The sequence below is a fragment of the Xenopus laevis genome, chromosome 4L, assembly GCF_017654675.1.
Source record: "Xenopus laevis strain J_2021 chromosome 4L, Xenopus_laevis_v10.1, whole genome shotgun sequence".
Classification (NCBI taxonomy): Eukaryota; Metazoa; Chordata; class Amphibia; order Anura; family Pipidae; genus Xenopus; species Xenopus laevis.
Genome location: NC_054377.1, coordinates 113010106 through 113026053, shown reverse-complemented (window position 1 = coordinate 113026053; position 15948 = coordinate 113010106). Strand labels below are relative to the sequence as shown.

Genomic DNA, 15948 nt, shown 5'->3' with positions numbered 1-15948 from the left:
TCTGATGAGTTTTTAAGGGAACAAGCTGGAGAGTTAAAGTTGAGACTGAGACAAAGAGGATACTCCGTTAAATTAAGTAAGAAAGCATACGATTGTGCTTGATACACAGATAGATCCCAATTGCTAAGAACAAAAGGGATGCAAGACAAAAACTGTAATAACATAGTAAGTTAGCTTGAAAAAAAGTCACATGTGCATCAAGTTAAACCTTTTAACTTTTTTTTTTTTTTTTTTTTTTTTTACCTGCCTAACTCCCAGTTGATCTAGAGCAGTGATCCCCAACCAGTAGCTCGTGAGCAACATGTTGCTCTCCAACCCCTTGGATGTTGCTCCCAGTGGCCTCAAAGCAGGAGCTTATTTTTGAATTCCAGGCTTGGAGGCAAGTTTTGTTTGTATAAAAACAGGTGTACTGCCAAACAGAGCCTCAATGTAGGTTGAGAATCCACATAGGGGCTATCCAATGACCAATCACAGCACTTATTTGGCACCCCAGGAACATTTTTCATTCTAGTGTTGCTCCCCAACTCCTTTTACTTCTGAATGTTGCTCACGAGTTCTAAAGGTTGGGGATCCCTGATCTAGAGGAAGGCAAAAACTCCCATTTGAAGCCTCTCCAATTTGCCTCAGATGGGGAAAAAATTCCTTCCTGACTCCAAGATGGCAATCAGACTAGTCCCTGGATCAACTTGTACTATGAGCTATCTTCCATAACCCTGTATTCCCTCACTTGCTAAAAAGCCATCCAACCTCTCTCAATTCTTAAAGCTATCTAATGTATCAGCCTGTATGACTGATTTAGGGAGAGAATTCCAAATCTCACAAATCTCATTGTAATACAAAAAAAAAAAAAAACCCTTCTGAATATTTAGGCGGAACCTCTTTTATTCTAATCGGAATGGGTGACCTCGTGTCAGCTGGAAAGACCTACTGGTAAATAAAGCATTAGAGAGATTATTATATGATCCCCTTATATATTTATACATAGTTATCATATCACCCCTTAAGCGCCTCTTCTCCAGCGTGAATATCCCCAACTTGGCCAGTCTTTCCTCATAGCTAAGATTTTCCATACCTTTTACCAGCTTAGTTGCCCTTCTCTGTACCCTCTCTAATACAATAATGTCCTGTTTGAGTGATAGAGACCAAAACTGTACGGCATATTCTAGATGGGGCCTTACCAGTGCTCTGTACAGTGGAAGAATGACCCTTTCCTGCCGTGAATCATTGCACCGACAGCATGGATAGTGCTTGGATAAGAGATATCCTAAACAAACATTGGATTATCCTGTTGGAAGATGAAACTTTAAGCCATGTACTGGGAAATATGGTTCCAGTATGTTACAAGACCCAACCTTAAAGATATGCTTAGTAGGAGTCACTTTAGTGGACACCAATCCGTAAAAAAAAAAAAACAACATAAGAGCGGTTTCCCATGTGGAGAGTGCAACATGCACGATAAACAGTTACATCAATTTTAAAACGAAAGGGGTCATTTATTGCCTAGAATGTTCATATAATAAAAAGTACATAGGTATGACTGGCCAAATGTTGAAATCTAGAATACAACAGCCCTGCAGTACGATCAGAAATGCAGGAAATATGAACAAAACAGAGAAAGATCTGTCTACTGTAGCTAGTCATTTTAAAAAAGCACACAACATGGACCCAACGGTAATTAGATTCTGCGACGTCGAAAAAATGAATTTGGGCATTAGGAGAGGGGACCTAGAACGTGAGTTACTCAAGCGTGAAAGCCATTGGATATTTAAAATGAATATGGTTTCCCCTCAAGGTATATATGAAAATCATCTTTTCACTGCCTTTCTCTAATGATTAATAGAGTAATCATCCAAAGAATTGATATGTTATAACAATGGAACAGGTTCATATTAATCTCCCCAATAAAATTATATTAAAAATCTTATAAATAATGGCCAAACACTAGATGGCGATAGGGAGAAGGTAATCTCTCTCTAATAGACGTCAGAGGTGTCCCCATGGTAATGACACACACAGGTGATAATGAAATAAGATCGTGTTCCTCCCTCTGTGTGTGAAGTAGTGTACTGGCTATTATATTAGACATCCAGTCACTCCAGTCTTTATACATTACGTTTTTGCCTAACTAACTATATTGGAAACATTTTTTATTTTGCACAGTCTATCTATTTACCTAGTTTTTATTTTTACACTGACCTGTTCCTTTAATAGATTAAACATTGCAAAAGTGCCCCCTTCCCCCTAAAAAAGTGAGCAGTGCATGAAGTGAACTGAACTTCTACCTTGTACTTCATGATCTGAAATCCAGCCCAGACTCTATGAAGTGTTTCTCTGAGCTGCCCAGATCGTTCTGTGAATCACATTTCATGTCAGGTGGTTCAAGTCCTTTTTTTAAAGACCCTGCATTTTTTTCCATGTGTGCATTTGCTGGCTGGAGTACTCAATGGGGTACTTTCTGTTGCACCTACTTAAAGGCCACATACTGACAGGTGCCCCCACTGCCTTTAGGGTGGCAAGATTTAAGGAGGGGAGGCAATATATATTTTCAGACACTGTCTCAAAGTCAGGTTCATATTACCTGTACCCACCAATCTACTCTGCATAGCTAATATAAACTCATTTGAAAATCTCAGCTGTCAATCAAATTTTGCCTGCCCCTCCTCTATGCCTTGGAATGACTTTTTCTGGTGACAGGTCCCTCTTTAATTTTTAAAATTGCTCTATTGTGTGGTCACCGTCATACAGTGCTAGTGTTGGAAGCTGCACATACAGCAATGGTGCTATGGACCGGCTGTATGTTTCTTTGCATGTCTGTTAATCAGTTGGCTTTTGCTACATTGATTCAATAATCAGAACCATTAGTAAAGACAATATGCCATACACAACACCCATAACCTCTTTAAATTGAGAGGGAAGCGCTGAGCTAGTGAGTGAGTACTGAGATCAGTTTGATTCACAGCAACCTACTCTGTAATGTTGGCCAACAGTTTTAATACCTGCAATGGGACATCATTTCTGCAGCCCCATACAAATCTCAGGATCACGTGGAGCAATGTTTCCATTCTGCCCTCCTACATCACAAGATGTTGAAAAGTTCCCTGGGCCGGTGCCTTTACTTTCCATTTGTAAGGGAATATAATAGGAGGTGATGATATAAAGTCTGAGCTAAGCACTCCGTTAATTCGGAATATTCTAGTAATCTTATCTAATAACCCCACAATAGAAGTAAGTGGGAAATACAAAGAGAAATATATTGTAACTCCTGAAGTACATGTGGTATAAAAGAAATGCAGCAATATTACTTTTACACAGTTTATTTTACGTTCCAACAGTTTTTGTTAGAAGCGTCTTTAATATTTAAATTATTGGCTAAATCAGTGCATCCCAACTGGAGAAAAAAAAACAACCCAACAAGCACCTAAATGGCAGAACTAAAAGCATTCCCGGAGTGCAGCTGCCTCTTTTTCCATGTCTTCTTCAGATCTCCATTTATCTGGAGTGTCCTGCCCTTCTTTGTCATGGTCCTGCAGCTCCTCATAAATCTGATCATTCCTTTTAAAATCTCCTGCTCTCCGGGGGAGGATGTGTACGTGGACGTGCTTAACAGTTTGTCCTGCTTCTGGACCATCTTGGATAGAGATAGTGAGGGAGGTACCACCAAAATGGGATTCCACTACGCTGGCCACTTTCTGGACAGTTGTAAACAGGTCACTCACTTCTTCGGGTCTTAGTTCTCGAAAGCGATTTGCTGGACGCAGTGGACAGACAAGTACATGACCTGGCACCACTGGCTTTCTGTTCACCAGAGCAAAAGAGAGTTCAGATCGAAAGAAAATGACTGATGGTTTGATAAGGTGCTGGCCAAACCTTAAAGACATTGCAAAGTACAGTAACTAGAATAGGTCTTCCTTGCAAAGCTTTAACTAAATGTGTTTCTTTATAAAGCTCTGTTGTATCGCTTTTCCTTACAGTGATGCCCAATATTTTCAGCAATGCCAGTTTCCTAAAACAAAACAAATATATGAATCAGTATATAAAGCAGTCGCAGCCATATGTCACTTATGCTGTGTAAATAGGCTTTATAAAAAGTATCTTACTACAAACAACTGGTGTTACCTGTGGTGGGTGGAAAAAGTCATTTTTACATGTTTCTTGCTGGATATGAGGCCTGGAGCTTGCCCAAGAGATGTAAAGATTGTCCAAAACGCCCTAGATACAACTCTTAGGGGCCCCATAAGGAAACCTTAAATTTCTGCCCTAAAAACCTCTACATTTTGCGTATTTGTACCCAAACTGTCTTTTGGACAGAAAAACTTTGGCCCTAAAAGCTGGTGAGGTTTTTTTTTGTACCAAAAGCCAAGGTTTTTTTGTCCTGAAATCCAATGTGAGTTAGGAAACTCACTTCCTTAAATAGCCCCCCAATCTAGATCTTAAATAGGCACCCAATCTCCCTAGTTTATCAAAAATTATTGGTATCTGGGTTAGAGCCTACATTAAGGAGGAGCCTAGAAGGGAATAAAACTATTGCATGAGGAGGAGTGACTTGAACTTTTCTGTGTCCTCACTCTGTCTCTCCTGTAAGGCTGGGCTTTACCCAGCACTGCTTGTGCCCCCCAGTACCCTGAAACAAATCAGCTCGAGAGGTACAGTCTGTTAAATGTTCAACCCTAACTCACGTTAGGCATAGTGGAAAGTTGGGCTACTACCTGCAAAATGTATCTGATTTATGAATTTGAAATGTGGTGTAAGGAATGAAAGAGACAGTGTTCATGTGAAAGTGAAGTGTGAAGGCAAAACAATAGAATTAATAATTAGCAATATATTTCCTCAGACTGGTTTAATAAAATGGTTCAATACCTTAATTAGTTTGCATGAGAAGAATGTTAAAGTGCAAGGATAGACTTCATTCATTATGGGTTCCCCCACCCAAAGCTGTTTCCCCTATCCAGAAAATAATGCACCGGCATGGAGGATTTCTATAAAAACTGCACTCCAATATGTTTCTTGTATGTCCCAGGGATCTCTTGCCTAGACTTGGATTTGTGCAGTATAGTAACATTTTCAAGTTCCTACTGTACCACAACTGATGGATCTATAACCAAGCATTCGGCACAATACCAGCAGCATGGGAATAGTATAGCCAGCTAGTTCAAGCTGGAATCAAACCATCAGACTCACATGGAACTGCAATGACCAGACTATAATACAGAAAGTGCAACTTTTCTTTATTTTTACAGTTTTTAAATAATTCCTCTTCTTGAGGGTTGTGGGTCACTGACCCTGACATCCAAACAACTATACTTTTATTGTACACATATAAATCTTGTCTTTCCATTCAGGCCCTCTCAATCAAACCACTGTCTAGCTGCTAGGGTAAAGTGAACCATAGCAACCAGATAGCTGCTGACATTTAAACCCAAAACAAGTTTTAAAAAAACTGAAGAACAATTAGCAAAATGACAGTTTCTTCAGTGACTCTGGTTCCTGCTCTCACCCCATATAGAAGTAGATTAACCGACCCCTGATAAAATTAACCATAGAGGGCATTTATATGCTGGGACAGAGTGTAAACTCAACTGGATCAGAGGTATTATGAGAAACATTCTCTGCAAAGTCCTGCGCAAACGAATAAACATATATTTCCGGACGTATAGCGACAACATACCTCATACAGGAAAGAAATCAATGAAAGGCAGAACGAGGCTTGAAATATGGATGAAATATTAGAAGCGAGGCTTGGTTGAGTGTGACCGGAAGCTAAATGAGAACGTGTGACTGCTACGAACGACAACTGGTACGCAAACACTTATGCTTCCTGTATTTGGAACGCAGTTATGCTTTCTATATTTGGAACGCAAACAGTTATGCTTCCTGTATTTGGAACGCTGCATGAGCGTAACTTGAGAATCAGTAACTATTTGGAACGCAACCCAATAGCAGGGCTTTGAAGGCGGACGTTTTGTGACACGCGGATAGGGCGTGACTAGCAGGTAATATCAAGGCAGTAATTACGATGCTACAAACTCAGTTACAAGAGAAGCAAAGGGTTTGGAGATGGGAGCCGTGGAGTCGGCTGTGCTGTCGGTGTTCACATATGAAAGTTTGGTCCATGCAGTATCTGGAGCGGTGGTGAGTATAAAAGAGAGGCACATGCTAATCAGGCTTGTTGATGTGATGATGTGTGAGTAATAGTGATGTGTAAAAGCAACATATAGTGAGTGTGTGTGACTCCCCGCACGTACATCATGGAGTGGCTGCAACTGGAGAAAGCTGCTTCTATCAGACCTGCCACCGATTTTACTCTAGAATTATTCTCTTAATACTTAATTCTGACAAGTTCATTTCAATACATGGAAGTCTGTCAGTAAGATACAACCAGACATACTCTGGGACACTTTATGCTTTATTTCATTGTTAATTGTCTATTTTGTCTCCTTTCCCCAGCCTCTCATTTCACTGCTAGACCAGTAACTGTAGAACAGCTAATAAACCTTGTTTTTTCTATTATGATGATTATTATTATTATTATTATTATTATACCGTATCATTGTCCCCATCTTACACAAATATAATTTTCAAGTGATCTTTCCAAACACTTTTTTTCAGTTCAGTTGTTTTCAGACTTTTGTTCAATTACTTTCCATTATTTATTTTTTACTTTTTTTCCAAAATCTAAGTTTAAAGTTGAATGTTTGTGTCTCTGGTGTTAGAGTCTGGCAGCTCAGTAATTCAGGTGCAGATTCTGAACTGTTACAATTTTGCAACATTTAGTTGATACATTTCTCAGCAGCATCTCTGGAGTATTTGCAACTATTGTATCAATTCTAACAGCTGCCTGTAATGAAACTCAGAGATTCTGCTCAGCAGGGACAAAGATAAGAAATGTATCAACTAAATGTATCCATTTAGAACAGTTTACAGGGTCGGCGACCCCCGCTCCCAGAGCTTTACATGGTGAAAAATGACAATTTACACTTCAATATTAGAAAAAAAATTACACATAGAAAAAAGAAAGTAATTAAGAAAAAGTCGTTATTTCTGGTGATGTATCTGAAGACAACTAGTTGTTTGAACGTGAACAACCCCTTTAAACCCTGTGTCTAAAATCACCTTTTCCCTTAAAGTACTCCTGTCATATTGCATTAAATGCATTATGTTGCTTATATCGTTTTGTTTACCCTGCAAAGGCCTCACCATGATACAGCTATGAGTTGCGGTTCGGTTACTCCCATTAACAGACTGTGAATACTTCTCTCTCACTCTTTCTATCCATAATTATCTGAATAAGTTGTTCCCTTCAGTGTTGCGCACACACAACATATGTTGTTGGGTGGAAAAATCATGATTATAAAATTCAGCTTGAAGGGCGTCAGTATTTACATTTGAACTGATATTCATCCCAGCAATTTGTATTTGTTCGAAGTGTCTCTGATATTCAGTGTGATAGGATAACCATATGACTACACTGGTATTTAAATATAATAAATTGTATAAGTCAGACTGTCCAGCTGTGACATCTCACTGAATTCTATCAGTTCCTGTGATGGATGGTCCAGTTGTGCCGAAGTAGTTTCTATTTATTTTCTCATAAAGTCCAGTTATAACTGAAATTTACTCCCATCATTTACATTTTGTGAATAGTCACAGTCACAGGGGAATCCCTGGGGTTTTGCTTCCTGCCTGCGAATTCTGAACCAACTGGTCTCAGTGGAAAGGTCTCTCCAGCAAGAAAGGAGTTTTGTATGAATAATTTAGGGTGGAGACTAATTAAGGATTAGGGAGGCTTAAGGTGGCCATAGACTCCGAGATCCGCTCGTTTGGCGACATCGCCAAACAAGCGGATCTTTCCCCCGATATGCCACTAAACTGCGTGGCTATATCGGGGGTAATTCGAACGTTCGGCCGTATGGCCGAATGATCGAATTACGATGCGCCAAGCGGCTCCGACGGGTCGGTTGGGTAAAAATCCAACCTTCCCGATCGATATCGTGGCCAGATATCGATCGTGAAGACCCGTCGGAAGCCCCCATACACGGGCAGATAAGCTGTCAAATCGGTCCAAACGACCGATATCGGCAGCTTTATCTGCCCGTGTATGGCCACCTTAAGACCTGCCTTAGACCCAGTGATGACTCACCTCATTTAGAGCTGCCTTACAGTTACACTCTTCCTCCTTTTTTGGACAAATTACTAAACCGCCTTAGAAGAAAAGAATTTTGTACAGGGAGTCCCTCTTGTCATTTATTCAAAGAGAAAGCATTCTGCTCCAATAATTTCCATTTTCGTGTAATACCGTTTAGGCTGAAGCTGGGCCAGGGCAGCAAAATATCACTCCATTTGGGGTTCATCAGTCTATTGCAGGTTTTTTTTGATTGGCATATCTAAGCCAGGGATGTGATGAGCCTTAATAAGGATGGTCTGTAGTTAGAATCTGATCAGCAGTTACCAGATGGTAGAATGTGTAATAAATGGATGACAATACTTGTATGATCAGTGCATTTGCTGTTTATAGGCAAGAGATTGTTGATTGTCTTAGATAAGCTTTATTATACACAAGAGTCATGAATATTTTCTTAATTATATCCTTCTAAACCGTGCTTAGTGATGTCATAGGTAATAATCGGTGCTCAGAGATGTCATTTCTCTCACGGCAAATTGTGTATTATAATAAATAAAGTAACCCCTGTGGTAAAACCTAAGGATATTATGTCTCCTCGGAATTCCATTACTTGTATAGATGAACTTGGATTTTGGCCTTGTACTTTTATATGGCCATAGAACTTCTCAGTAACTTTGTTAGACTCGTATCTTTATATTTTACAGTAGTGTGTACATTATTCATTTTATAATGATCAGTAAATAAACTCACTGTCTGACACCCATGAAACATGTTTGCAAAGTCCCCCAGACAGTTCCACATGGGCCTGATATATCCCTGCTCATATAATCTAACTAAACAGTATTTGTTGAATGCACTGGTATTGCCTTTGTCTTTGTCTGTGGGTTTGACATGCTAAATAAGCAAGCTGATGAGACATAGCACTGCCTTGGGGGGAAGTTGCTTAAGGGGAGGGATAGCCACATGAGGAAACTTACATTTAAATTCCAACATCACCATCTGAATAAGAGATGTGGAAGTCGAGCCTTTTGATTAAGTCCTTAAGTTTCTTTAACAATGGTTCTAAAAACGAACATGGAACACCAAACACTATATTTTCCATCTCTGATATTTAGTTGGAGGAACCAGAGCTTTAGAGTTGTACATATATCCTCTGACTCCAACTCCGATGACGACTGTTTTTAAAGGAACAGGAACACCAAAAACTGAAAGTGTAATAAATTAGTAATTAAAATATAATGTATTGTTGCTCTGCACTGGTAAAAGCTGCGTGTTTGCTTCAGAAAGACTACTATAGTTTATATAAACAAGCTGCTGTGTAGCCATGGGGGTAGCCATTTAAAAGCTGCTGGAAAAATTTGATTATATTCAGTACTTAAAGTTATTAGGAGTTGGAGTCCAGATACCCAAATTTGCTCCAACTCCACAGCTCTGGGAGGAACTGTTGCCGATGGATGAATCGGAGGGGCGGACTGTGTGTAGATTCCCAGGGTGTGCATTTCCTACAAGTTCATGCTTGTGTGCCACTTAGCGAGTCTTTGATAGAAGCAGTGGGAAGTGAGACCCAACTCACAGTGTCAATTCCACACTAACTTGTAGAGAATGCTACTGACCTGCCTGGAGTCACGTGTAAAGGTGGCCATAAACGGGCCGATAAAAGCTGCCGACAGACCGTGTCGGCAGCTTATTGGCCCGTGTATGGGGCCCCGCGACAGGCTTCACCGATCTCGATCGGATGGAACAGAAAATCACGTCGGATCGCGGCCGCATCTATTCGTTGATGCGGTCCCGCGATCTGACCGCCCGTTTGGGCATCGTTGGGATCCGATCGTTGGGCCCTAGGGCCCACGATCGGATCAGCCGATACTGCCCACCTCAAGGTGGGCATATCGGAGGGAGATCTGCTCGTTTGGCGACATCGCCAAACGAGCGGATCTCTCCATGTATGGGCACCTTAAGTGATTGCTCATATTTGAGTTGCCACAGTAACTTCATAAAAAACTGTTAAGATTGGCTCTGTGCCAGAACCAACACCATACACTGGCTGACTTGCATTTTGTATGCTAGAAGCGTGTACAGATACTCTATAAATTAGGGCAGGGGTGCCCAAAAGGTAGATCAGGATTTACCAGTAGACCTTTAGCTGGTGATCAGTAGATCTCAAGACATTGTCAACAAACAGCCCAACCAAATGACCCTCCTGTTTAATTCCTTTCATTAAGATACTTATTACAGTTTAAGATCACATAATAAATAGTAGTTTGTTAAAAATAGCGATATACATTTGCTCATTAGTCAATATATTTAAGAAATATTTCCATGGAACAGAATGCTAACAATGCTTTTTTTTTTTTTTTTATATAACTGGTGAGTTGTTGAGTAACACAAGCATGAAAATAATTGGAGTGCCAAAATAAGGTCTGTGATTGTCTATTTGGCAGCACTATATGGACTGGCAGCCTGCAGGAAGCTTTGCATATGCTCTTTATGCATCAAAAGGCTGCCTCCATGCCTGCATATTAAATATGAGCACCTGTTTTGAGGCCCCTGGGAGCAACATCAAATAGTGAGCACCCACACTGTTCCCTGTTGTAAATAGATCAGACCTGAACACAATGGCATCTATCGGCCACATACAGAATTACAACCTGTATAGCAGCCTGATTAAAGTTAAACTACCAGTAACATCTCAGAAAATGTTTTTAAAACATTTGTTAGTATACATCGAAAAAAAAACTAGCAAGACAAATTAAACTTTAAAATCACAAAGTCTTTATTAACAAATAACTTACTGAAACTCTGCTTGCGCTTTTCTTCAAAACGCTATCAGGCAATCCATCGTGCTGCAGACGATTTCTCTGCCTTCCTTATAGGAGATAGCCAGAGAGGAGAAATCGAGCGCCGCACAATGGATCGCAGTCATGCCGCCTTTTCTGAAGAGGAGCGAAAGCAGAGTTTTTCGATGTTACTGGTCCTTTAAGGGACTGGTTTAATCCCCCCCAGGCAAAATGGAGAGGCTTCAGATGGGTTGGTTCCACTCTTATCAACCAGCATTTGCACAGGTTCCACTATTTTCCATTAAGAATTGAGGCCTGTTTAATGTAAAATGAGACTTTGGGCCACACACATTCATTTATAAGTATAAATATCCAGTCTGTATCAGTCCATAAGCAGAACTGTAGCAGAGCAGTGTTCTGGCAAGTTGATTTGCTGTTCTCTAAACAGCTACAAACCCCCTGCCCCATAACTGTGATTGATTATTATTATTATTATATTATCTGTTTCCCAGGGCAGCGTGGCTGCGATGACTCTCTTCTATCCACTGGACACTGCACGGCTCAGGCTGCAAGGTAATCACTGGGGTTCTTGTGCTGTTTAGCTATTCTTCAGTTAAAAGAGGTTGTCTACCTTTCAAATACTTTTTTTCACTATAGTGGTTTTCATATTTGTTCAACAGAAATTAAGACTTTTTTTCAATTACTTTCCATTTTTTTTAAAAGGTGCTGGTTTTACCTTTTAGTTAACTTTTAGTATGTTATAGAATTGCTCATTCTAAGCAACTTTTCAATTGGTCTTCATTTATTTACTTTTTAACTATTTATACTATACACCTTCTTCTGACTTTTTCAGTTTTCAAATGGGAGTCGCTGACCCCATGTAAAAAAAAAAAAGGCTCTGTGAGGCTACAAATGCATTGTTATTGCTACTTTATTTTATTACTCACCTTTCAAATCAATGCATGGTCGCTAGGGTTATTTGGAACTTGGCAACGAGATTGCTGAAATTGCAAACTGGAGAGCCGCTGAATAAAAAGCTAAATACCTTGAAAACCACAAATAATAATAAATGAAAACCAATAACAAACTGTCTCTGAATATCACTCTCTACATCATACTAAAAGTTGATTTTAAGCTGAACAACCATTTTAATGTCTTTTGTCTTTGGTGTTTCAGTCTGGCAGCTCAGTAATTCAGGGGCAGATTCTGAACTGTTACCATTTGCTCCATTAGTTGATACATTTCTCAGCAGCATCTGTGGAATATTAGCAACTATTGTATCAATTCTAACAGCTGTCTGTAAAAAAACTCAGGGATTCTGCTCAGCAGGGACAAATATAAGAAATGTATCAATTTGGAACAGTCACAGAATCAATGAAAGACATAAGAAAGTGAAAATTAAACTATAAAGTATTAGAAAAGTGGTGACAGATAGAAAGTAGTTTGAAAAAAAAAGTATTTCTGGTGAACTATCTGAAACCAACTGAACTGAAAAAAGTGTTGGACAGTGAACAACCCATTTCTCTATATTTTTTTTCTCTTGTTCACTACATTCTTCTCTATGTATTCTAGAAATATATATATTTTTTTTTCCTCCCTCTGGATCAGCAAGAGGTTGGGGATGTTAAACATGGACAATAATCTGGAGGGATATGGAGAGGCTTCAGATGGCGGCTTTTTCCCAGCTAAATACTTCTTCTCTCATGTCAACACTTCCACTTAACCATCTTTTTATCAGTAATCACACCTTTCATATCAGAAGGTTACTGGCACGTGTAAATATTCAGGGATGGATTTAAAGTAACCCAGATAGGACGGCTCAATGTTTGTATTTAGATCCAACTTGAATTTATTTTATTTACTACGTTATCAGCCTCAGCAAGCGCTTTCCTAAAGATCAATACGGATTTTGAAGACTGGTCTAAACACTGATGAAAGCAGAAATAATACTCTAAGTCTAGGATATTTTTGCCAGGACAATGTTATATCTATGGAATGTCCATTCACATCCATACAAGCAAATGCACTATTTAAGCTTGACCAATCAGGTAATATGAATAAATGTTCCTTTCATACGTAAGCGAGTGTCCTTCAATTCTCCCTTTTCTCTTGTGTTCCAGTGGATGACCAGAGGAAGTCCCGTTCAACCCCGGCCGTACTGCTGGAGATTATGCGAGAGGAGGGGATGTAAGTCCACTATGGTAGATGCCTTGTAGCTCTCTTCATTTAAAGGAGAAGGGGGCTCCAAATGTTAAGGCACCCCCGAAGATTGTTATGACTTACCTTATACACCGGGCTGGTGCTCCTGTTCGTACAAAACTGCACCAGCCTATGGCACTTGCAAGCGATTCTCTTCCACCCTTCTTTCTGAGAACAGGTCCGCAGGTGCTAGAGTGAAAAGCTCAGTTTCTAATCCAAAAAAACAAACAGCCTATTCTTTCTACTGCACATAGTTGGCTGTTGTATCTTGAAGGGAGGAAGACGATCGCTTGCTCAAAGTAAATCATTACAGTCCTTGGTCTCTAACATTTTGCAGTATCCTTGGATTCAAGATGTTCAGTGAATCAGCAGAAAAGAAGATGGGGAGCTACTGGGGCATCTTTAGAGACACGGATCTTTACTGCTAAAGGGCTGTGGTTGCCTTGGGCTATTATAGAAACATAACATGTATGTAACATAATGTAAAACATTTCTAGCCTACATCTTTGTTAAGCTTTAGTTAAAGTTCTTCTTTAAATGATCATTTGCACAGAATAGAACTGTAACGGAACGTTCCTGCTTCTCTCGTGTATTTAATGATTTCTGAATTCTTTTTTGCAGACTGGCTCCATATCGAGGATGGTTCTTTGTGATCTCCACTCTCTGCTGCTCCAACTTTGTTTATTTCTACACTTTTAACAGCTTGAAAGAGCTGTCGATAAAGGGAAGCGTTCCAACCACGGGCAAGGACCTTACCATTGGCTTCATTGCTGGTAACGACCAATCGGTTCATCCCATGACACACACACATCACTCCCAGGATTTTATATCCAGCTTGTTTAATATTCTGCTGGGAGTTTTATCTTTGCATTTCATGACAATTGACTTAGCCTGTTTATCAATTCATTCAACTTTTGATCTATTATCATAGGCCAGTGTTTTTCTGTATTGCAGTGCTGCCCATGCAGGATAGACCTATTTCTAGCTATTGATTTTTTGTATTTTGTTTGTATTAGGGGTTGTAAATGTGCTGCTAACAACACCGCTCTGGGTGGTGAATACGAGGCTGAAGCTGCAGGGGGCCAAGTTCCGCAGTGATGATATTGTCCCGACGACGTATACAGGAATATCCGGTGAGAAGGATATTTTCTGTACTACAGGGTGGGCTTTACTCCTGCAGTAGTTTCTTGCAGAGCCCTTTCCTTGACAAGTAATGTAGGCTGAAAAATCTGTCTGTGTAATAGCAAAGCTTTTTAATAAACGTGTGCTCTCTCTTAGATGCCTTTCAAAGGATCCTGCGGGAAGAGGGAATCATGGCTCTCTGGAATGGGACCTTCCCTTCTCTCCTGCTAGTCTTTAACCCAGCCATCCAGTTCATGTTCTATGAAGCATTAAAGCGTCAACTCCTGAAAGGCCAGACAGAGGTGAGTATGCGTTGCTTTAGTCATAACAGCAGTACATTTTATCAACCAGTAAACCCAATGATTATATTCACTGGCACATACTGAGCTCATTGGCCTTTCTGTGGGTGGGTGAGTTATTTTTCAGCTATTAGCTGTGTGGCATTCATCTCTGGATACTGATCCTCACTTTGTTTAGAACAAAAATGTAAAGTAAACTTTTGTCTGTATTTCCCAAAAGCTGACAGCAATGGAGGTGTTTGTGATTGGTGCTATTGCGAAGGCCATTGCCACAGCAGTGACATACCCACTGCAGACTGTACAGTCAGTACTGAGGGTAAGTATCTCTTTCAAAGACTGCTTGACAGTGCTGTATGCTGATTGGCTGGCAGAATGTATTGAGGCACCTGGTATAATTAACTGCTGCTCGTTACTGATATTATTTTTGTATTGTAGTTTGGACAGGAGAAACTAAATCCAGAGAAGCGGCCTCTAGGAAGTTTACACAGGGTCATCTATCTCCTTCAGCAAAGGGTCAAGTAAGTTGTGCTCCTGTCCCAAGGCGGCCATATTTGGTGATATCTATACAGACTGGGTAATGTGCATTAGTGTAATATTTAGAGTTTGTTGTCTCTTATGTTACTTATGCTGATACCCACCTCTCCTTTTCCAGGCGCTGGGGAATATTTGGTCTGTACAAAGGACTAGAAGCAAAGCTTTTACAGACTGTCCTAACTGCTGCACTCATGTTCCTGGTGTACGAGAAACTGACCAGCTTCACATTCAGGATTATGGGCTTAAAAGGCTGATATGGACTCGGATTCTGTTGGTGGAAAAACTGTGCTCCTATTTTGTAATGTAATATGTGGGTTTCCCTGAAATGAGCTCCTGTGACACGAAGGATCTATATTTGACGAATCCTTGTCTTCCCAAACAATTGCCAAAAATATATTTATTGACCGTAATGCAATCCTCTGCCAGTGCTGAACTTGGGCATGTGATCTTTTATTTGCAATACTCCATTTCACATAGTGATAGTGGGGGAGACAATGATATATGCAAGCAATGTCTTTTAAAATTCACGTACAATAAACCATTTAGGTATTATGGGATGGAAAGTACCTATGGTTGTCATTGAGGTTAGTGTTGTTGCAACCAATCTCTAACTTCATAGACAGAGTAGGATGTGATTTTGTTGTCTTTTTACTGTTTTAATTACCTCTTCCCTTTCATTTTTTTTCTCTGTCCCTTCCAAACCTCGCATTTACTAGAAAGGAAAATGTTTGCTGCGCTATTGTCAGTCTCCCAAGTCTAAGGGGCCACTCTGGGCTGATTGTTAGTCTGCAAGAATTAGCACCGACCAGGCACATGGAGTGGATTTTGGAGCATAAACAAAAATATGCATTTTGGTCCAAAATATGCTCTGGGTCCAGTACAGGAGAGTAGGGGCTGA

The 15948-nt window shown here is 40.0% G+C and overlaps 2 protein-coding genes across 4 annotated transcripts; one reads left to right on the top strand and one right to left on the bottom strand.

The window, feature by feature from the left end:
* Positions 1-3298: 3298 nt before the first annotated feature.
* fhit.L (fragile histidine triad L homeolog) lies at positions 3299-5811 on the bottom strand. Of its 2 annotated transcripts, XM_018256884.2 has the most exons (2): positions 5666-5811; positions 3299-4003 (listed from the first exon to the last, which is right to left on the bottom strand). In XM_018256884.2, exon 2 carries the CDS (start codon positions 3876-3878, stop codon positions 3432-3434), a length of 447 nt encoding a protein of 148 aa, XP_018112373.1. In that variant the 5' UTR covers positions 3879-4003; positions 5666-5811; the 3' UTR covers positions 3299-3431.
* A 231-nt stretch (positions 5812-6042) lies between these two features.
* slc25a17.L (solute carrier family 25 member 17 L homeolog) lies at positions 6043-15607 on the top strand. 2 transcript variants are annotated; one of them, NM_001088515.1, is given in 9 exon segments: positions 6043-6129; positions 11409-11469; positions 13017-13083; positions 13717-13868; positions 14112-14228; positions 14374-14519; positions 14737-14832; positions 14952-15034; positions 15169-15607. In NM_001088515.1, coding segments are annotated over 9 exon segments (933 nt in total). In that variant the 5' UTR covers positions 6043-6054; the 3' UTR covers positions 15305-15607.
* The last annotated feature ends 341 nt before the right edge of the window (positions 15608-15948 follow it).

Excerpts from the sequence above, each read along its gene's own strand:
- slc25a17.L (XM_041589190.1), top strand. The coding sequence starts at position 11,424 with ATGACTCTCTTCTATCCACTGGACACTGCACGGCTCAGGCTGCAAG. Across the intron at positions 13,084-13,716 it reads ATTATGCGAGAGGAGGGGAT|ACTGGCTCCATATCGAGGAT; the intron begins GTAAGTCCACTA and ends TCTTTTTTGCAG. Across the intron at positions 14,520-14,736 it reads TCCTGAAAGGCCAGACAGAG|CTGACAGCAATGGAGGTGTT; the intron begins GTGAGTATGCGT and ends ATTTCCCAAAAG.
- fhit.L (XM_018256884.2), bottom strand. The coding sequence starts at position 3,878 with ATGTCTTTAAGGTTTGGCCAGCACCTTATCAAACCATCAGTCATTTTC.